This window comes from Ambystoma mexicanum, chromosome 3p, assembly GCF_040938575.1.
Source record: "Ambystoma mexicanum isolate Mex_15411 chromosome 3p, UKY_AmexF1_1, whole genome shotgun sequence".
NCBI lineage: Eukaryota > Metazoa > Chordata > Amphibia > Caudata > Ambystomatidae > Ambystoma > Ambystoma mexicanum.
The window spans coordinates 1,021,597,473-1,021,620,892 of NC_090925.1; the positions used below are offsets into that span (position 1 = coordinate 1,021,597,473).

Below are 23,420 nucleotides of genomic sequence, written 5' to 3' on the forward strand. Positions count from 1 at the left end.
AGGAAACAGCGAAGTGAAGGAAGGTGGGAAACGTGTGCATCCATAGCAGCAGGCATTGCTAACAAACACACTCAGAGCATCCGGAGTCCCGGCTTAGAGGTTCACTTTGAGCAGCCAGGAAGGGCTGAGGGCAATAGCGGCGTGATCCTGCTACAGCGAGTGGAATTTTCCCGGGCCATTTCTATCTATTCCCGCATTCGGCAGGGATCGATGCTTGACTCATCACATCCATTCAGCAGTGCCTGGGATTTTGGGTCTGTCACAGTGCACATGCAGTGACACACGACACACCTCTCCCATGTGCAAAGTCCATTCAACTCCAGCACATTCCATTTCTTGCGGCTCGGTCATTTTCATGTTTAAATAGAATGTCACATTTCTAGGGGGTAAACATGTCTAAATATTGCACATCAGTTGTGCAATGCTAGCTGCGTGTCCACTTTGTATGGGCGGGGGCTTTTTTTCAACTAAGAGCTGGCATTTGCTGGATTCATGGACTCATTGAGTTTTCATGTTTACAACCAACCAGCTGTCCCTGGTAGCAATGATAGTCTTTTGAAAGGCAAATTAGATCTGTTCTGGGAGCAAAAGAGATATAACTATCTCTGCCCCGAAAACGATAAATAGCCTTCATCTCCCCAACATACTCCCATGTCCCCACAAGCAGGAATATCTCCTTCTTTCCCAAAAATGTCTCATGGTGCCATAAAGGAACAGGTTGCATCCTCAATGCCAAGAGCTACGCAGAGTCTTTGAGCTATCGCTCAGTTGGCAGGGACATTTTGGGTCTGCCAAATACAAACAGCGGAGGCCATTAAATAAAGGGAAGCAAGAGGAGAAAACATAAGAAGCCAGTCAAAAGGAAAGAACCACACAGCAGGCCTCGTCCTGCTATACACCTGGACTCTGAGGTAACATACAAACGGATATCTGATTGGCCACATCTCTCCTACACTTCAGGAAGGAATGGCAGACCTTGGTCTTCAAGGAACGTCCCATTATCCGATAGCACTTCTCTACCATCCCCACCCTCCCACTGCTGCACGATGGACCCACCCGTTGCCTGCATCTACATACCACTCCATAGAACTCCAAAATGCCTTGATAGCAGGTCATCCCCGCAGCATCCCAATCACCACTTCTCTGAGGGCTCTACTGCAGTCACTCATGAAGACTCAATACTAACAAATATGTAATGTCATTGGATGTATGCATATGGCTGCTCCCCTCGACACCCCGTAAACCCCAATTCATCTGTCACTAGGTTCCCCTCCCACCATTCTTCTTTCAGGAATGGAATGTGGCCCCCGGTTGTAGCAAAGGTACACTAGCAGTTCATTTTATTGTTTTTTTTTCTATGCTTGTACTCTCCTCTTTTTGTCGACCATTGGGATCTGCAACACGATCTGGGCTGTTGTGGATGTCTTCTGTCAACCCCTCCCTCTCTTGTCACTTTCCCTGTGCTTGCTGTGCCCTTTTCACCCTGTCCCACATGTGGATCTGGAATACAACCTCTAGGTTACTACGAACGACCATGGCAACCCCTCCTTCCTCGGTGGCTCTATGAAGCACTATATAGCAATTTAGCATGATATAAAACACCAATAAGTAAAATAATACATGCATAAAATATAGAGAAAGGCGCCAGAGCTAGCTGGACGGAAGAGAATGGGCAGGGATGGTGTGCATGGGGAAGCATGCCAAGGGAGTGAATGATACGATGACATGATGAGGACTGTGGCTAGGAAATGGGGGACCAATGGTGAAAGGAGGTGAAATGAAGAGATGGGAGAGGGCATGGGAGGAGAGAACATTGGAGAATGAGAAGGGGGGGGGCAATAAGAGGAAATCAACGTGTGTGGGGAAAGTGAAGTGAATGTATGGAAAGGGGGAATAAGGAACAACAAAGGGAGGGGGAAATGGTGACATACATGTAGTGCTGTGAACTTGGAGGAAGGAAAGAAAGACTAGTCATCCAGGCTTGCACGGCTGCTCCATGACTTATTGATAGCAGACACGTCCTCAATGCCAGCTGCACAAAACCTGGCCTGGCAGAGTTCTATTTCAACCAAGGCTATGCGGCTGCAGCAGCCCTCGTGCAGCGCGTGATGGAATATGCTCAGGTGCCATGAATCAGCGGTAATAGCCACCGGCCTGGAACGTCCCGCGCCTCTCGCGCCATTCCCGGCGCAGCTCCCAGTGTACTCTGAAGACGAGATGAATCACCTGCGCGCGGCTGCGCCCGAGCCCGGCCTAGTAAATCCAACCGCGGACCAAAGCCCGCCGCCGGCTAGGCCAAACCTCTGCATCCATTCCCCTGCCTCCCAAAAGGACACGATCACAGCGAGCGTTGGCGAGGAAGCCGGCCACTTCTGTGTGCAGAATGAATGCCTGATACCCTGCGCAGATAAACACCCTCTGACATGAAAGAGGCGAAGACCCTGGCCTGCTGCACGGGAATACAAGGAACAAGCAGCAGTGCCGCGAGCACAGCAGATGCGCCTCATGCTGCCAGCGAACCGCGCGAGGGGGAGCGCCCGCGACCCCTCTGCTGGCATTTGGCTCAGCAAATGCTGCGCTCGTCTCCGAGAGCGAGCCTGTTTAAACATTCATGCGCGGCCTGCCTTAGACAGGAGCGTGGAACCGATCCTGCCACGTAGAGCCGCAGCACGAGGGAAGGCTCAGCGTGCAATCCAGGAAGGGACCTAGCAGCTGCGACGCTGGGCGCAGCGCTGGCCCCGCCAACTACTGGACGAGGCGGCTATCATTCCATATTCAAAAACAACGAAGGCACGGGCAAGGACATGATAACTTAATTCTCCCGTGTGCCTACCTGCTCTGAAAACTGAGGCATAAACTGTCAGAAAGAACCATTTCAATGGGGGGATTCCCAGGAGGATGCCTTTATGACTGGGCAAGATTTAGGACTGATGCAAGGAATTTTTAGCAAGGTGCAAAGTGACGTTGCACTGCCCACAAACACACTGATTCATAGAGCAGTGCAAAGTGTATTTTTGCACTGCAAAGTCACTTTGCACCGTGCTCCAAATTACATTAATCAGACCCTTACACTGGTGTATTTAAAGGTGAAGGACTTTAACCCTCAGCTCATTTTAATGTCCCTGTGCCCCTACCTGCTTATCTTTTCTGCAATGCAGGATACTTTTCTATGTTCTCTTTTTCTTTCCATTTCTGGCTTTCTAGCTTCCTGCCCTGTACAATATGTATTGTTCTTATTTACTGTGTGTTATTATTCTTTGACATGTCCACCCTATGTTATCTTCTTTTACCTGTGCTTGTATTAACTGTGTTTTTCCCATCATTTCTATGCTACCTTATTTTACATTTGCCTGTATTACGTGCATTTTTTCTTCTTTTTGTTTCTCCTATTTTGTCTTCCATCATGTCTATGCTATTCTTTTGCCTTTGCTTGTATTAACTGCACGATTGTATCGTTCATCTCTCCCTTTTTGTTCCATCGTTTTCTAAGGCAGTGTTGTGTCTGGACCCAGGGCACAGGGTCCCGGGATGTAGTTGTTGGAGGGGCCTGCAGCCAACATGTCCACTTAATTATTGCACCAATTTACGTTAAGACAATGCTGTTTACGTGTTTGTTGCACATTCGGCATTGCAGAAAATGTTGAATCCAAAAATGCCAAACTAGTTGAGTGGGGGCTGCAGGGGTGTCCCCCTCTGCCTAGTTCAGCATTTTTGGCTTCAGGAGTTGCCCCCGCATATATGAAATGTAGAGCGGGCAACAAAAGAAGAACATCCCAAAAGCTTGAGTTACAAAATGCAAACAAGTTGGTTTCACATTTTTGTAACTCAAGCTTTTGCGATTCGTTATTTTAACATAGATCCACCCAGTTACAGGGAGCACCACGTGAGACCATGAGCACACGATCTGATCGTGGCCTGGCAGCACCCAGGCCAACACAGCATACTGCAGCCTCAGTTGGCCGGCATGGGCTCTGGCTCATCAATGCACAGTTTCCCAGAAGGGGCTCTGCTAAGCACAGGTGAACAGGCACAGTACAAGTACAATGGTGCCTCGCAGGATCAATGTCACGGTGGGGGGTCTTTCAGAGCGCCCTCAGACTGGAAAATCAGTGCAACAAATAATGACGCATCAGGTAGGAGTCTGGTGATTCTGACTAATGAGCAGGAAACCGCTCATCCCTTTTTCTGTGTTGGTCACCTGGTCACAGACATGTGCCATTTGCACAAGCCCTGGCTGGGACTCATATTTTCTTAAAGGGGTGGCACACAACAGGTAGTTTTCTACTTTGTTCATAAAGCTTCCCTTCTATTTTGTTTCACTCATTCCAGCTGCATTTACCTCAATTTGTCTTTTGTTCTCACATTATTTTATCTCATTCCATCTACGTAAACAATATTAATGTGCTCAGTATTCCCCCCTCCCCCGCACCAGTTTATGAAATGATATAAGTCATTTATAACGCGCTGATATACAAGTGTTTCTAGTCTTGACAAGACAAGGAAGGGTAGACAGAGTGAGGACAAAACATACAATCTTACTAGGCCTTGTGTCATTCAGATTGTGTAAGTGCGAGGGTGGGGGAGAGGAGCAGTGCAAAGGGATAGGTGGGGAGAGAGTGCAGTGGCAAAGTGCTGCCAGGGTGGTTGCTCAAGTAAGTCCTGGGAGGCAGGGGACTGTAGGATTGCAGATACAGTCTCAAAGTGTGTGGGAGGCCTGGAAGCAGTGCAAGGGGCTATTGGTCGTTCAGGAGCCTGATGACCGTGAGGTTCAGTGGATGGCCAGGTAACCAGTTAGCACAGCAGACAGGAACATCAGGGGGGAGAGAGAGAGAGAGAGAGAAGCAAAGACAAAGTTCTTTTGTTGCTTCCTGCTCAAGTTTGAGAGAGGCATGGAGTCTGTTCCAGAGGGAGGCCCTAGCCAAGGACAGAGGTATACCCCGCCACTATCTTCCTGGAGAAGGAACTGACCCTTAGAGAGTTGGAGGTGGATGAACACAGGGCTTGAGAAGGAAGATGCTTGGGTAGAGAGAGTTGGATGAAGTGTGGTCCCCAGCTCCAGAAAGACTTGGGGACAATGCATAGTGTCTTGAACCTAATCCTTGCAGCCACTGGGAGCCAGTGGAGAGATTCCAGGGCTGGAGAGATATGATCCCTGGACTTGAGGCCAAGGACAATTCCTGTTCTGGATTAGTTGCAAAGGGCAAAGAGTAGAGTCAGGCAGATTTAGAAAGAGTCTGATGCAGTAGTCCAGCCTAGAAAGAACCAGGGCTCTGGAGACAGTGAGCTTCTGGGGGAAGGAGAGGAAAGGAAGAATACCTCTGAGGATGCACAGGTGGTAGTGTGACTTCTTAGATATGTCAGAGATGTGAGAAGAGAAAGAGAGGTTGGAGTCAAAGATGACCCCAAGGTTCTTTGCCTCACAGGAAGGTGTGTGTAGATGGCCCAGGGTGGGCAACCAGATTGAAAGAGGGAAAACGGGAGAGGGGTTCCCAATGAGAAGGATCTCAGTATTACTGGCATTCAGGCAGAGATTGTTGGAGGCACACCATTCCTGAGTCGCGGATAGAAAGTCAAGTATGAGCGAGAGAGCAGAGGAGGCTTAAGGGAGCCTGAACGAGACCTGAGTGTCATCCACATAACACTGAAAATTGGAATAGAAGGTAGAGATAAGGTGGACCAGAATTGCCTAGTAATGGTTGAAGAGCCAGGGTGAGAGGTTAGAATCCTGGGTAACACCACATGTAGAGAGAGAGGTGGTAGAGAGAAAGGACCAAGTTGGACCTGGGAGGCTCGATCAGAGAGAAAGGAGGTAAACCAGGCTAGGGCCTGACCCAGGATGCCCAGGTTGTCACATAGACAATTGATCAGGATGGCGTGGATGAACGTATCAAAAGCCGAGGATAGATCAAGGAGAATGAGGCCAGAAGGAAGGTTAGCATCTAGATTAGAGAGCAATTTTGTACAGGTGTTCAGGAGAGCAGTTTCCGTGCTTATGGCTGTTCTAAAGTCAGACTAGTGCTCATGGAGACAACTAACATATTCAGTATGGAGAGTAAGCTGGGAGATGGCCAGCTTTTCCAGGAGTTTGCCCAGCAAAGAGTGATGGATATTGGATGGTAATTTGCTTGAGAGGAAGGATTGGCAGATGACTTCTTGAGGAGGGTATGCACAAGGGAGTGCTTTGGTCGGAAGGGAAGGTTCCAGTGGCAAAAGAGTGATTGCAGAAATTGTCCAAAGATGGAGCGAGGGTGTCAATGTGGTCCTTGTTGGTTCTGGAGGAGCAGGGGAGCACCTGCTTTGATTAGACTTTCATAGATTGGACTTATCTAGAAACATCATCAGGAGTGAACACCAGGAAAGAGGAGAAAGGAGGGGTAGAGACGGCCAGAGAGGGGCTGGGAATGGTAGAGGGAGATGAAGAGGAGAGAATGGACAGGATGTCCTCAGTTTTAGTGGTGATGTGAGAAGCCAATGCAGTGCAAAGGGCCTGAGAGTGAACAGGCGAGGTGGAGAATGCAGAAGGATTGGCAGGCTTTAGCAGATTTTGAAAAGTTAGACCAAGTTGTTTGAGGCCGCAGTGATGCAGGCTTGGATGTAAGCTCTCTTCCTGGACAGTACAGAGAGTCTATATTGCCTTGGAGCAGGCGGCTGACCAGTTTGTCGGAGGATGAGCCTGATGCCCTCCACTTCCTCTCAGCCACCCTACAGTTGTGTTTAAGGGTGGTGAGGTCGGAATCATACCAAGAGTTGCAATTGGACGTGGGCTTCAGACGGATCCTCATCACAGGGGTAAGGACATCAAAACTGTTAGAGATTGAGAGATGGAGGTTGGAGAGGGCTGTGTCAGAGTGTGAGTCAGCCTTAGGAGTAGGAGGAGGAGAGAAAGTAGAGGTGAAAGCCTCCACTGACACACAATTCATGGACCGATTGACCAAGAAGGTGGGTGGCAGTGCTGCTGTTGGTTTTACCTGGGGTACAGAGAGTGACAGGTGAGCAGAGAGAAGAAAGTGGTCATTCTAAGAGTGAGGCGTGGTGAGAGGGTTGGAAAGGGAGATATCTGACGAGATAAGAACATCTAGGGTGTGCCCAGCAGAGTGTGTCAGGCCAGAAGGAAGAATAGAGAGTGAGAGGGAGTCGCAGAGACTGCAGAATAGCCCAGAGAAGGGGCTAGACGTGTCCAAGTTGATGTTGAGGTCTCTGAGGAAGATAATTGGAGAGGTAGAGGCAAGGAGGCAGGAGGAGAGGTCAGCCCCTTAGAGAGGAATAGGGTGACTTAGCCAGTTGGCCTGTAGTTGGTGGCCACAGTGAGAGAGAGGCCAGGAGAGATATAGAGCCCACAGACCAGGCATTCAAAGGAGGAGAAGTATTGCGTAGGAATGACAGAAGCAGGGATCCACTCCGGGAAGATCAGTGCTACTCCAGTGTCAGAGCTGACTATGAACCATATCTCAGTGAGACCGGGGACATCCAGATCAAGTTCTTTGAGGAGTCGGCAGATGTCAGAGGAGTGTTTGACAGCAGAGTGAGAGTTAAGAGTAGCGATTTGGAGCAGATTGCCACATTTGAAAGACTTCCGTGGAGGGGTACAGACATGAGGTATGCCCTGCGGAAGTGTTTGGGGTGCCCAAGAGTGGGCAGAGGAGGAAGATCGAGATGGCAGAGTAGTCAGAGAGAAAGAAGAAGAGGATTCCAGAGAGGGGCCGAGGCAGAGCAGCCAGAGGAGCTGAGGAGGGTGCCAAAGAGGTGGTGGAAGAAGAAGGTGGCAGAGAAGGCAGGGAGGTGTAGGTAGGAGTAGCAGGCGAAGGAAGTAAGTTGGTAAGACATAGGAAGTGTCTATCATATAGGAGGAGATTGGGCCGAAAGGGGGCATGGAGGACCTCCCACCGAGTGCCACCATTAATGGGAGAGGAGGAAAAAGGAGCGAGAACAGAGACCATATGCCTGGAGAGGGAATGACAAAGAGGATGTTGGTAAGGGTCTGTCTGGAGGAAGCACTGGTGTAGGTATCAGCGATAGGGAGGCCAGGGTTGGAGACCCGGATGTCCCTTTTGATCGTCTTCCTACCAGACTTAGTGGGAGGAATAGGATAGTAGATAGAATAACAGTTAGAGAAGATAGGGGAGACCAAGAGCACTATGGAGGTGTGTGATGCGGAAAGCAAAAGAGGAGGCAGCCCAAGCAGGGGGTGTGGCAGGGGGGTCTCACACTAGGGGCACACAAAGGGCAAAGGCACAAGAGGAGGACAGGTACAGTGCGCAAAAAGTACTATAACAACAATAATAATAGTTAGAGGGATAACGAGAAGGAGACAGTGCAGTAATGTGTGATAATACAATAGAGACCACTGGGAGGGGAACAAGAGAGTGAGAGGGGAAATATATAGTATGAAATACACACAACACTAGTAACTCTGGTGGACCTAGAGGAGTAAGAAGAGACATGCAAACAGTGCAACAAATATACAATACAACAGGCACAGTACAATAGAGAGTGAGAGTGGAATGCAAATACAGTACAACATACAGAGAACACTAGTAACTCTGGGAACCTAGAGGAGTAAGAAGAGAATTTCAAACAATGTTCAATAAATAGTAACAACTGGCAGGGCGACATGGATAGTGAAGGAAGAGAAAGGAGAAAGGACCCATGAGTGTGGCGAAGCGAGCTAGGAGACGAGTATAGAAGGGTAATACGTGCCAGGTCGGGAGAAGCAGAGCCTAAGTTGCAGCGGGAAAGCTCACGTGGAGATGGGTAGCAAGGAGAAGGAAACAAAAGTCCGGGAGAAGAGGAGCCTAAGTTGTGGGGGGCAGCGCACGTGGAGACGGGTAGAGAGGGTAAGGACGCACAAGGTTGGGAGAAGCAGTGCCCAAGTTGCTGGGAAGCACACTCAGAGAAGGGTAGAGAGGGGCAGGACACACAAGGCCTGGGGAGTTGCGTTTAGTGCAGCATAGCTACTCTCCCTCCCTGCACCTTCTTAGCTTATGGGTGCTGATGGACAGAGATATTAACACTGCTCGCAATCTGTGCTGCTACCCCTTTGCCGTCAAACACCTGTGTCACACAACACTGTGGCCTTGTCCTGTGAGGGTTTTGCTGCAGAGTTTCCCATCCTGGGTTCTGAAATGCTTGGGAGCTTGGAAGTTGTGTTGCATGCTACGTGTCATTGGACAGTGTCTCCTGCGTACCTGTGTTGCACAACACTGCAGCCTTGTCCTGCGAGGGCTTTGCAGCAGAGGATCCGATCCTCAGTTCTTAATGCCTCGGGTGCGTGGAAGTTGCTTTGCGTGATTTGTGTCATCGGGCAGCGTATCATGTGTATCTGCATTGCACAACACCACAGCCATGTCCGGCGAGGGCTTTGCCACAGAAGTTCCGATCCTCGGTTTTCAAAGACTCGGGAGTGGGGAAGTTGTGTTGCATGCTATGTATTGTCAGGCAGCATCTCCTGGGTACCTGTGTCGCACAATACCAAGGACATGTCCTGCGAGGGCTTTGCCGCAAAGTGTCTGATCCTTCTTAAAGGCTCACGAGTATGGATGTTGCGTTGCATGCTATGTGTCACTGGGCAGCGTCTTCTGCGTACCTGCGTCACACAATACGAGGCTTTGTCCTGCGAGGGCTTTGCTGCAGAGGGTATGAGCCTCGGTTTTTAAAGTCTCTGGAGCGTGGAAGATGCATTGCATGCTACGTGACATTGGGCAGCATCTCCTGTGTTGCAAAACACAGTAGCCTTATCCTGCACGGACTTTGCCTCAGAGGGTCCGATCTTCGGTTCTTAAAGGCTCGGGAGTGTGGAAGTTGCGTGGCGTGCTACGTGTCGTACGGCAGTGGCTCCTGCGAACCTGCATCGCACAACACTGCAGCCTTGTTCTGCAACGGCTTTGCTGCAGAGGGTCCAATCCTCGGCTCGGCAACGTGGAAGTTGCGTTGCGTGCTACATGTTGTCGGGCAGTGTCTCCTGCGTACCTGTGTCGCACAACACCAAAGCCTTGTCCTCCGAGGGCTTTGACCTGTTTGTTTCTCGTTTTGCTTGTTTCAACGTCCCACTCACTATTTTTTCTTTGAATCCTGCTCCCTCCCCATCGCCTTTGTTTTCTTTCTTCCATTATTTTTTCCTTACTTCTTGTCACCCATTTCCTACATGACTCAATCTCTTCCGATCTTTATATCCACTGTCGCACCATCTTGCTTGTTTTTTGGGACAACAGATACTGTTGTAGGGAACCAGATATATGTAATATAGCCTTTATTTTTGCCTTTGTTTTATAGAATCAAATTCGAAAAGAAAAAGAATTCAAAGCCAATCTATTTGGAGGAAACTAATATGTCACCTAGAGACAAAAGTAAGTCCCTCTTTTCTCACAATGCGCTACATATAATGCATTGAGAAGTAAGGCTGGTCATTTTTGAAAGATTAATATGGAAAACTGAGATAGTACTCTGTTTTTCAGGGTGACATTCACCGATCAGAAAACAGAGAATAATTTTTGGTAGTAAGAGGCAAAGAAAGTGGATGGGAATATCCATTTGGGTAAGCTTTTTTTCCCCCTTTTTTTGACATTTACAAAGAGATAACGTGGTAATGTGCAACTATTGTACACTAGATCATATTCAAAAGGAGGAAGAGCAAGAATTCCAATAGAAATTTGGGAATCTGCAGCAAGAACCAGTAAAGGTCCAAGAGTCAATACAAGGGAGTGGAGGTATGCAATAATGAACATACTGGTATAGCCCTTTTAGGGATAAGAGTTTGATTTGATGGAAATAAAAACTAATATTGAAAATTCAACACAAATAGGGTGTCCTTTTGACCAACAGGGCACTCTCCCAACTAAAGAAGATTTTAAAGTTCGACACAAGACACATTCCCCTGAAGAATGTCCTACATTGGTGTTTTAAAAGGACAGAAACTTGTACAAGTCGGGTTTTGGTATATTAATAGGGAACAAGCTGAAAGTAGGAAGGCAATGGAATGAAAAGTGTTAGTTGGTTACGCATGTTTGATCCTTTGAAAAAGTATTGTACTACGATTCACTAATGGTGGTTCTACTTGTGTTGTTTTAGCACTTTGTAACATGTTTTATGTACTGTGATCATTTTTATGATTGTGTTTTTAAGAAAATATGATAGTTTGATGATTTATAAAAATTTGTGATAATCTTTGGAAATGTTCCACTTAATGTGGGAAGAGTGAAAGTGTGACACTTGAATAACAAATATGATTTCTTTTTGTATATAGAATAGATACTCTCACAGAGTAAGAAATCTGTTTATCCCTATCTGTGATTCTGAACCGTTTTTTTGAGAACAGTGTTGTTAGAGACCAATAGGGTCTCGGTGGCGGTCGTGATAAGTAGCACGATTTTTCCCAGCCTTTTGTAGTTGATCTAGTGTACGATTAGGTGAACTTTTCGGACCCCGAATATGGACTCCGAGAAGTGTTTAGCCTACGATGATGAATATGTCCGGAAACTAATAGAATCCTTACCCATAGTGGACCTTAATAAAGACCTTGAAGCTTTCAACAAAGATGATCAATAGGATGAATTAGTGCAGATGAGGAAGAGACTCATCCGCACAGAACTTCATGCCATTATCATGTTAGAATATGTCAAAAACCAAGCGCTACCTCAAGGCCTTACTGTGAGAAATGAACCCAGACTTTTCCTTGACAATCCGGAATTTAAACTGAAATGGAGTTATATCTCCAATAAATGTGGCCGTGATTGGTTGATTTTGATTATTGAGACAGCACAAGAAACAGCCAAAAAGATTGAGATTGACCTTAAAAACATAGAAGAAAAAATTAAAAGTAAATTTGATGTCGAAGCCTTTAAAAAACGCCTAGACAAACATCTAAAAGAGATGCAAGAATTCAAAAATGAAACTTTTTCTGAACGAGTGAAGAGAATGAAGAAAGATATACATGAGTTCTCTCATGAAAAGGCTTTCCGCTATACGAATAAGGACTATAAGTTTGGAGAACCTAGACCTAATATCAAACAGAACCGGAGAGTACGTTTCCGGAATACCTCCTTTAGCTCGAGTGATGGAGGTTCTTCTGAATATGAAGAATCCCGTGAAACTTCGAGCAGTAGGGGAGACACCCGTCCGTTTCAATGTAAAGGTACAAGAAACAATGGTCAGAGAGGTAATAACCAAAGACAATCTTTTTTAGGAAGAGGAGGAGATCAGAGACAGTGGGAACCCGAACAGATGCAAAAACGCAGCTACAGGGGCTGGTAGTGAATCTTTCTAATGTCCAGATTACAAAAAAAGAAGAAGAAGTTCTTAATAAGGGACTGAATTTCGTATTAATGAAATTTCATAATCCATTTGAGTTCAGGATTGAATTCAATCAGTTTATGCGGAAAGTACATTTAAGAGAATTTTTCATGGAAAATACTTTCGATAAAGGTGATAATTACAGTGGTCTGAGAAATCCCTCTGTATTTTGTGCCCCTCCTAATTCACAATCTGCAGAATCTAAGGTCTTTGAAAGGAAAGTGCTAGAAGAGATTACCAAATTGGAAGCCGGAGGCATACCTCACCACTCTAATTTGAGCAAAATGGAACACAATATCTTAATAAATGTGGGTTCTAATGATAAGATCATCATCCGTCAAGCTGATAAAGGCGGTGCAATTGTAATATTAAACAGGAGCGACTACATTAAAGAATGCAATAATTTACTGACAGATGATGTTCATTATCAGAAAATAGACAGAGACCCGAGTAATGACCTTTTAATTGTAATCAAAGACAAGGTTCAGAGAGCTGTGGAAGAACACTTGATTAGCAAACAAGAAGGGGATTTCGTGATTAGAGAGAATGGTAGAGTTCCCATCTTTTACATACTCCACAAAATTCATAAAAGCTTAGAGAACCCCCTGAGCAGAGCCATTGTTTCGGGAGTAAACTCCCTATTGGAACCACTATCCAAGTTTGTGGATTTTTATTTACGACCTTTCATCCCAACTATGAAAAGTTATATAAAAGACACTACTGATGCCATCAATAGAATCGAGGGGAATGCTTTCATTCCCAGTGTTAACTTACTGCTATGCTTGGATATCCAAGCATTATATACAAATATACCACAATTGGCAACCTTGGAGGTGGTGGAGGAGACCCTATTGAGAAGAGATCATGAAAATCCAGTGCCAAACTCTTTTATCAAATGGTGTACAGAAATGGCACCGACAGAACACTTTTTTCAATTCATGGGGCAGTTTTACAAGCAGATTGAGGGAACAGCAATGGGGTCAGCGATGGCTCCTTATGTAGCCAATTTGTATGTAAATATGTTTGAGGAAACCGTTGTCTACAATGATCTCAATCCTTTTCAGAATAACATCCTTTGTTGGCTCCATTACGTAGACGATGTGTTTGTTATATGGAATGGGAATGAAGAAGAGTCTGGCCACTTCTTACAGTGGCTCAATCAACAAAATCGATATCTTAAATGTACTTCCTTTGTCCTCTGTGTCCATGTCTTCCCCGATTTAATAATTATATATTAACTGTGTTCCCATTATTTCGTTGTGCCTTCCTTTCTGCATTATCTCCCGCCACTCTCATGGCTGTCTTATGTTTTTTTCTCTCTGAAATAGACTGATGCTTGTCTTTGACGCCTTCCCATCTCTCTCTCTCAGGTAGGTTTGTCTTCCCTGTCGTGGTAATGATGCTACTCTCTCACATCTGCTTCATCTGTTTCTACAGCAGAGGTGGCACGTTGGCACTCTTGGCACGTCAGCTCTCATCTGATTACTTAGATAAGATTACCTTTGTAATTACTGCCTTTTTATCCATGAAACCAGGCGGATTCGCGCGTGAGACACACTAATGATTCCAGGCCAATCATTTCATTATGTAAAGCAGATTCAAGTGCTTCCTACAAGATGTCAATATTTATTTATGATTCCCCCCCAGACTCCAGGATAGGTATTGGCAAGCGCAGCCACACGCAGTCGATGCCAACAAGTTAAACTCTCTCAGCATCCTCAGGGCTTTGGTCGTGAATCTCTTTGGAATCATCAGTGTATTGTTGTGCAACCACGTGCCACTTTCACATACACAACATCCAAATAGACTGGAAACTGGGACTGCGTGTAATGTCCCCACATCTATAGCTGATGCCTGCAGCGTTAGTGAGAAGAAGTCGTGGGGTACGTTTACACTAGCACAAGAGATGTTATAGGGGTGGAGTGGCAGGTTATTCCTGAGGTCTAAATTTAATTGAACAGCAAAGTTAGTGCCAATTAAATCACCCTTTATAGGTTTTGACTTAGTGGCCCGCAGTGGAGCGAAACATATTGGCCATGGATAGCAGTGATGGCAAATATGTATGACTACACATTTGCAGTATTAATGTGCTAGTATTCCCTCCTTTTCTTGTTTCTGTCACTGACTTGCGGCGAGGTGGACTTCTCTGTGTTGCTTAGTTACAATCGGATGTTTCCTGATATCAATGCAATGGAAAGTGTCCCTGATGTGCAGGCTTGGCCAAACACTGTTTGTTATGCTCCACTTGTCTTTTTAAAAAATGTGCCTAATTTAAGTCGAGTCATTTATTGATAGTTATAACTTCTATCAGTGTGAACTTGATCACTGATCATGATGTTTACAAGGGTATTTGTGGCTTAACCTCACATGTGACAGGCCAAGACTATTCACTTTGCCAACTCGTATGTCAGCTTATTTCCTGGGAGGGAGGCCTTGTAGCTCTTTGCCCCATTTCCCTAGTTCTCCCATGAGCTCCCCAGCTCATCCCCCAATGCTCTCTTCCCTACAGACAATCAATGATGCCTGATCCACCTTTTTCAACATATTCCAAAAGTATAATGTACTCCCTACTATCAACTCAATTCCTACCTCTGAGCCAACCCTTTCGAGAGCAGATCTGTGTGCCCATTCTTTCCAAGACAGATATGCCAGAGATTGACTTGCTTTTTAATGTCTTGAATAGATAAGAGTGGACTGCTGTACGAATGTGTGGGTGAATGCAATAGACAGGTTGACCCAAACGTTGGATACAGGTAACAGAACTATAATATGTGTTTGCATTTGAATGTATTGAGGCAACGGGTGTTCCGACCAGACATTCTTGCAACAGTAACAACAATATTGGACATTCCTGGTAACAGGTGCCTTACAACAGATGTCCGTTTGTGAGCAAGGGACAGGTTGTTGTCATGTGAAACATGGTACATAGACCAAGGACAGGACATGACAAAGAACAGTACTCGAGGGAGACCGGAAATGGACAAGCGAAATGGTCCTATATGCAGTGGTGCTAGGGACAGAAAAGTCAAGGAAGAGGATTGATGTGATGGGAAATTGAGGGCGGTCCTGTAAGGTCCTGGGTGCAGCTACAGAGCTGATTTGAATGACTAGATGGTAGGCGTGGTTTGGACGTGCAGTGTAGTGAGTTTTAGTGGTAAGGGGCGAGGAGGTAGAAGGAGTGAAAGTGAGAGGATGAGCAGGATGAAGGAGGGAGACACGGAACGTCAGAGGAGGAGAAGGATGGGCAAGAAATGGGGAAATTAGGAAGTATGCTGCAGCAGCAGGGATTGTGGACAGTACAGTAGCATGACATCGTTTTAGGCAGGTGAGGAGAGAAAGCCCATGACGGTATTTGAAGACAAACATTAGGAATTTGAAGTGTGAACAGTTTTTCATAGGGAGGCAGCCGGCGTGGATATGGTGATGGGAAGTGGAGGAAGAGTTTGCTTGGATTGTAGAGGGTGTGTATAGGGACGTTGAGAGATGGAGAAGGAATTATTGGAAATGTAGGAAACCCTCTAGTCAAGGGCAGTATCCTGGATACCACGTTAAGTGAGATTTCGAAGAAGGGAGGGATCATCCATGGGCAGCAAAGAGGCCCAACAGCATTAGCCTAAAATATCGTTTTACATGTTTAGAAGTGGTTAGAAAGTTGGAGGCACAGGTGAAGGAGATTTCTGTACTGTGTTGACTGTAGAATGAGCACTGTGGAGTGCCATGGAGGTCATTTGTATCAATGTAGGTGGGAACCGATCCAAGGCAAGTCCCTTTCGGATTGTTTGGGATGATAGATAGAGGTGAATAAGTAGCATGACTGCTGGGATCAGCGCAATGATTTTTCAGGGTTGTCACTGCAGTAGCTACCTTGAATCAGACTGGGACTATTCCAACAAGAAAGGAGTAATAAAAGAAGGAGGAGTAATAGGAGCCATTCAGAGGTAAACATTCCTTGAACTTCTGTGGAGCAAACGGGTCAATAGGAATGCCAATTGGATTGTTTGTATTTACAAGGGGCATTTCACTGAGAATTAGTAGAGATAGGAGAGGGGAGAGAGAGAGAGTCAAGGGCACTTTGAGAGGGTATAATGAGAATGGTCCTGATGTTGGTGCTCTTGCACAAGAAATACTGGGCAAAGTCATAAGCAGAGAGTGTAGAAGAGATTGCTTATGCGCATCAAGGAACCACCATTACTTGGCGAGTTAAGGAGAGATTGTGGGGTTCAAGTTACCACAGGAATGCAAGTATTGAAGTGGATGATTTAGCAATGCTAAAGGCTTTAGTTAACGGGAGGAGGACTTAGTTGTAGGCTAGTAGTAGAGGGTGGTATGGTCATTGTAGTGTTTGCAAAGTTGGAGTTGTATGTCTGTCTTAATGAGTAGGATCTGCGAGTAGGACCTGAGGGGGGATACAGGTCTAGAGGCAAAGGGTACAGTAAGAGAAGTTTCAAGAGGCATAGTGGTTCTTAAAAGAGGAGCTGGGAGACAGGGTAAAGTCAGAGAATGCATGTTCAAAGACAAATGCATAAGGTTGAGCAAGGAGGACCTCACATTGGCTTGAAAAGGGGCCTGGGATTCAGATGAAATTGTTTGCTTGAAGATTGAGGAGTTGTGGGCAGAGGAATTTGGGAGGAACCGTAATATTAAAGTGAAGGAGAGTGTGATCTGATGGGATAGGCAAATCCTATTGTATGGAAAGTAAGTTGTGGAAAGTGAGCAGGAGAGGGGCACTAAGTCAGGGCAGTTGCCTTAAAAATTAAATAAGTTAGTAGGTAAGCTCCACACATCTGATGGCACACACTCCTTGAACAGAAAATTGACCAACCAACTTGATTACAACTTGTCCGCAAAAAGAGGACCCACAAACAATACTTCTCTTGTCATGCACCCACACTCTGGAACTCGATCATGGTGTCAGCTTTGAATGCCCCCACATTTCTCAAATTTCACAACTATCTCAAAACATGGCTCTTTCAACAACACCTGGCAAATGACTTATTCCAATGGACACATATACTGACACACACAGTACTGCGCTAGTGTTAAAAAGATGTCAGTCCAAATGCTGGCTACCAACACTCTGTACAGCGCTCCATTGATCTCGAACAAGGGCTAACCTTTAAAACAATAAAATAAAATAAAACAGTAAATAGGTAATGGAGGTAGAATAGATAGTGTTTAGACAGGAGAGTGTCCAGTTTGTGGAGGTTGAGTAGCCTAATGAGTACCACAAGGACACCAGGGTAATGGAGTTAAAGAGATTGTCTAGGTTACTGAAGAAGGAGTTGAGAGGGTCTGGGGGCATATAAATGAGGAGGAAAGGGGTAGGTGGGTATCAATGATATAAAAGGAGAAAAGTAGAGCATCAGATTAGGAAGTAGGGTTGAGACATAGGTTTCTTGATCATTAGGCCAATCCAACCATCTCTGTAAATGCACAGGAGTGCACAAAGGTGGCAGAGTCGGTTTGCAGAGGAGCAGGGGTAGCAGACTCACAAGGTGTGATCCAGTTCTCAGTAATGCCCATGGTTATGAGTGAAGGGCTTTGAGTGTGGAAATGATTTGTGAGGAAGATTTTTTTTATTGCAGATAGATTGGACAATCAAGAGCCCACTCATGAGAGTAGTTCGAGGGGGGGGGGTCCTAGAGCAGAGGTGAGGAGAACAGATGAGGGTGAGGTGTGATAATCAGCTTGGAGGCCTTTTCTGTGCGCATGACAGGTTAAAGAAGCAGGGGAGATAAGGGTGGAAGAGATGGGGACTTCTATAAGGGTGAGAGGTCCCAGAGGAATGAGAAAACGGGTGGGCAGAGAAAGGGAGTATTATTGTGAGGGTAGTGAGAGGTAAATTGTGTAGTAAAGGAGTGGGAGAGGAGAGTGAGTGGGTGTGCTAAATGAGTGTGAGTTAAGGCAGAAGGTGGGAGCACACATGCTTCTACTGACTAAAGGCAATTCAGGTAGGTGATCCATGGCCACTAGTGATCAACATTTAATTACAATACATAAACATCGCCATAAGTACTCAAATGCTTATCAAATACATGATTCAGGGCCACAAGCAGGTGTGGGGTAGTATTCCAGGTTGGTAGTGGAGAGTAAGAGTTCTGGTGGTGAGACATTTACTAGGCTTCCACAAAGGCCCAGTTGGACAGTCAACAGTAGACTCAGCACAGCCTGCAAGATAAAACTGGAGACACTGACATTGCAGTTTGACATAGTTCTGGGGGTCCATTCCAATGGTGTTGTGGGGGGAGGTCTGGCAATTCAAATTAAGGAGGCTAGGCAAGGAATTCACGATCATGTAGGTCTGTCCAGGGCCAAATAGCAGTTGCCTATTTCTTTGAGTTCCCGCTTGGCTGACACCAGATTATTTCATGTGTGTGGTCAGAGGTTAGGTGGGTGGCATGTTATCAGATGAGAACATCAGCATGCTACCTGCTGCTGTCACGGTCACCTGTGTGTACCAAGCAGGCCTGGGGAGGCAACCAAAAGCCTCCTGGGTTGAGATGAAGGCATCTGGCAGCTGAGGTCTGCTGGAATGTAGGGATGTAGAGGCACTTGCCAGGCAGTTGCAAAGCGGCAATCATGTTCTAAATCGGCAAGGCTGATGCAATGTCCACCAATCCCCACACTCAGGTGACCACTAGGACCATTGACCAGACTGCTTGCCCCTGTGATGGATGCCTGCATTGACCAGCCCATGCAAGCCAGATCATGTTGGCATTCCTTGCCCTCGATCATTACTCGTGCATATCTCTATACCTGGACACTAATCATGGTCTCCAGTGTTTCATGATTTTCATTTCCGAGTGCTTAATCATAGGAGAGGGACTGAAATGGTGGAAGGTGGATAGTGCAGACAGAAATGCCACCGAGCCAGAATGACAGAAATGCCACCGATCAGAAATGAGACATTGAATAATGTACACTAAGAGGAGATAAATGAGTAGTTACAGCGCCTGCTGCCACATTCTCTACACACTAAGCAGGCCACGGGTTCAAATCCTAACTGGTTGATTCAGGATTACGTGGTCAAACATAAGCACCACTAGGTAATTATCACAGCTATTATTTAATCACCAAGACAGGGGTTAGCCCTATAGTAATGATCCCATGAAAATTACCAAATGCAGACTCAGCATCAGCATTGTGTTGGATTGATAACGGCACTGTAGTGCAGACCAAAAGCACTTCACCAGAATCCTTTAACTAGGGCAATCAGTAAGATGGCTCCAAATGGTGTAGCCCATATATGTGTCTACATGTACTCACATGCCAATAACTGAAACTGTGTTCAGCCATGCACCTGCCTATATGGTGGTGCTTATTCACGTGTCCATGAGTGTGGTGGCAACGCTGAACCATGCCACTATAGCATTGGCCATTCTCACCCGAGGTCTTCAACATTTGCACGATAGTCCAGTATCCCCCCAAGTGAGGCAGTGTTCATATGTGTGACATAGCTTTGTTTACCCATGCTCTGTGTATGTGTGCCACCATGCAATGCCCCCACTTGTATTCTAAACAATATTGGTGATGTTTGAATCGGTTGACTGCTTTTATATTGAATGGCTAGTTTGCCACAGGATAAGCCTGGTGGTTGTTATGTCTTAGTGGAGACTGGTGACGTGGCTTGCATAATTATAAGCCAGTGTGGATTTACAATTGTTAAGCACGATGTCTAGCTTGCTATGTGTTTCTGCTAGCTATGGTTTGCCATTCGCTGAAGTCAATAGCTTTATAGTCATTGGTTACATTTGAGATCCAGTTTGTCTATATGTAAGCCTGGTTGCCATCCTTTACACTTGGCTGCTAATTTACACGTCTTTAAGCCTGGCTGCTGTGTTGCAGTCTTTAAACCTGATGGCTGGATAGCTAACTTTCAGCATGGTGTGTGGATTGTCGTCCTTATTTCCTGGTTGTTGGACTGGCATTCTTTGAGTCTCCTGGCTTTCTTGCCATGTGTAAGCCTGGTGGCTGGTTTGTCCCAAGGTAAGCTGCATTGTCCCTTGCAGTGGCTTTCTAGTTCCACCTGACACCAGGTGTATTTCCCCGTCCATGTACTCCTATCCTCTTTTGGTTGTGTTCATAGACCAATGCTTGTCCCTGAACCTGTCTCAACCCCACCTAAAGGCGTTCTGCTCTCTATGTAGTATATTTTATAATGCACGGTGTGCCGTGGCAAGGATGGCAATAAAGCTGTGGCCTGCACAGGATGATTATACATGCACAATCACGATCAGCATTTTCCTTATTTCTGTGTGCATTTCTACAACCTGATAAAATACACAACTCAAATTCAGGCAACACACAAACAAATATACATGCATGATCCAAGAGACACATTCTGAGGACAGAGAAGGCAAGAGGTTTGGAGAAGAGGGCCCTATTTCAGAAACGTTAGGACATTTCAGTGCACTTTTTCAAACAGTTCAAATACTGTTTGTGCATACATACATTGAAACAAAGAACATCGTATTTGCATTGGAACTAAATGTGCACTGTGCGGCACAAAGCTTCTTCAATATAGGCTCTTTAGACAGTTTCACATTGATAAACAAATAATGAGGCATTTAACGGAAGGATCAGAGAACGGAGATGGAGACAAAGGTGACTGTTATCAGATGAACACACATATGAGAGTGTCACTCAATATAAAGACTTCAAGGATTGATGGACTGGACACATTGAGAACACACGTCAGCGGGGAAATCGTGTTCTCTGCATTTTAGAAAGTAACCTTACAATAATATTTCTTGTAATAGTCCCCTGCGTAAGCACTGCCCTATTATGAGAATATAGTGAGGCAGGTAAACAGAGTGAAGATCAGGGGAGAGACACCGAGAGGCTGACTGAAATATGAAATATGAACTACAAGGATAGTGACAAAGGACGAACACGGAGCAAAGCATGACACAACAAAGTTGCAAGGGAGGAAGATAAGGACATCCAAAAAAATGTATGGCAGGGGAAAGAAAGAAAGAAAGAAAGAAAGAAAGAAAGAAAGAAAGAAAGAAAGAAAGAAAGAAAGAAAGAAAGAAAGAAAGAAAGAAAGAAAGAAAGAAAGAAAGAAAGAAAGAAAGAAAGAAAGAAAGAAAGAAAGAAAAGAAAGAAATCTTAATTGTAAGGAAACAGTGAAGGAATTACGGAAAGGTGGAAGCGGGAGGGAGGAAAAGAAGGAGAGAGAAAAAGAGGCAGGGAAGGAAGGAAGGAAGGAAGGAAGGAAGAAAGGAAGGAAGGAAGGAAGGAAGGAAGGAAGGAAGGAAGGAAGGAAGGAAGGAAGGAAGGAAGGAAGGAAGGAAGGAAGGAAGGAAGGAAGGAAGGAAGGAAGGAAGGAAGGAAGGAAGGAAGGAAGGAAATATGAATATGAAGTAAAATAATGGAAGGACAATGTAGAAAGAAATGCTACAGTACTTCTGATCTGATCATACTCAGAGACATCCATGTCCAATGGGTACTTACAAGTAATAGGAGTACGAATATGCATTTCTTCTATGAAGTAGTGGGCAACAGTCGAATGAGGAAAATGTTGAAAAAAAGGGAGGAAAAAGAAAAAGAATGATTAGATTTGTATGAACTGTGATTTGTTGAAAAAACAGCATGACTGAGTCTGAATGATTTGATGGACTTTCTGTGTCTTAAATGTGTCTTGCTACTTTTTTGAGAATTGAGGACCGTGTCAGCATGGAACCTCTTGACCACACTATCCACTCACACGCTTCTCCATCAACTGGAAGACACCATTCCAGGCTACCCTAAATCACATGAACCTCTGCTCCAAAAGACGAAGAGTCCTACAAGGAAAACACGTACCCTTCTGGAAGAAAGAAATCACTTCCAGGGGGATTGCAGAGAGCTCGGAAGAGAAAATGAAATGGAAATGTAGCAGTACTATAACTTAGAAAACCTATCCAGTAGGCTATTTACTCTTAGCTCTCTGCAAGAATTTGCAGAGAGGCAGTGGTAACATGCACACATAGATCCTCTTATCAGGGTACACAGGGCACTGGGGGTACATGGTCAAATCAAGAAGGTCATCAAGGACAACAACAACAAATTAAAATAAAACGGGGTATCTGTATTCATCACTTCGTGCTTACTGAGCAGTTCTTCACATTCAATGCCGATAGGCGATTGCACTTGGATGTATTTTTGTGGGTAACATTGAAATATTATCCACTTGTGGGTTTACTGCCAAATCATCCCTTGATGTAAACTTATTCGACCAAATCTACATATTGCATGTCCACTTATTAAAATATTCTCACAAGCAGCTCATAAGCACTTTCCAGGCATGATGATAACGTCCTGGGTTTAGCACCTTTCCCAGATTGACCACAATCTCAAGGTCTCTTAACATTATTTTGCAGGTGTGATGATGAGTATGACTGGGCAAACCTACTCCAAAGTGATCATGAGGCTCCCGCAAGTCTCCTGGTGTGATTCAGTTATGATATTATATGGTATGGCATTTATAACGCGCCTATACACAAGTGTTTGAAGGCGTGACAGTTCACAGTTAGGTTCCTGAGAATTTGTCTTCCAGCCCAATCTCCTTTAATAGTGATACATCTTCAGGGATGGTTGGCAGAAGTTCAGGCAAGTTTGGGCTGACTTGTGGGGAAAGAATACACAAAATAGCTTCACAGGCATTAGAAAGGGAGGGAAATGGAGGGGTGGGGTGAGTCTGGGTAGGGAGTTAGCAAGAGGCAATGGATCCTTGTGCATCTGCGAATGACACCCAAGTAGGACAGGCTATTAAACTCTGCATTAAGGCATCTTAGTAGATTCAAGGACCTATTTCACAGAGATCTGTGTGAAACCTGCAGGTCCAAGGTTTGAATCTCGTGAGAAGAACTTATTAATTCATTCTTCTAAAGTTTACCAATTTAGCAAATATGAAGAGGGGAATTGGAAGACTGTATGTCAGCCAGCAGAGTCAGCCACATGTCAGTCAGACCTGGGTCTGCTTTATTTCATTCAGAGGTCAGCGCATTGTGTATTGTTGAGATTTATAATATTACAATATAGGGAATTTATAAAAGACATGGACCTCTGAAAAAGCAAATAATGCTGGGGAAGAGTGAGTCATAATTTGGGGTGCATGAAGTTTCATCCTGCTGAGTCTGCTTCCAAGTGGA

General features: G+C 45.3%; 1 protein-coding gene across 19 annotated transcripts in view; it reads right to left on the bottom strand.

Moving 5' to 3' along the window:
- The window catches only part of PTPRT (protein tyrosine phosphatase receptor type T), a 2,174,878-nt gene that overhangs the window by 379,102 nt on the left and 1,772,356 nt on the right, over window positions 1-23,420 (bottom strand). For 9 of the 19 annotated variants that reach the window (XM_069652359.1, XM_069652348.1, XM_069652351.1 and 6 more), the window contains one exon: window positions 21,742-21,771. The exons of 7 other annotated variants lie outside the window; for them this stretch is intronic. In XM_069652359.1, coding sequence (XP_069508460.1) covers window positions 21,742-21,771 — 30 coding nt within the window. The remainder of the gene's footprint in view (window positions 1-21,741; window positions 21,772-23,420) is intronic. 3 more of the 19 variants (XM_069652354.1, XM_069652347.1, XM_069652357.1) reach the window with 1 other exon arrangement.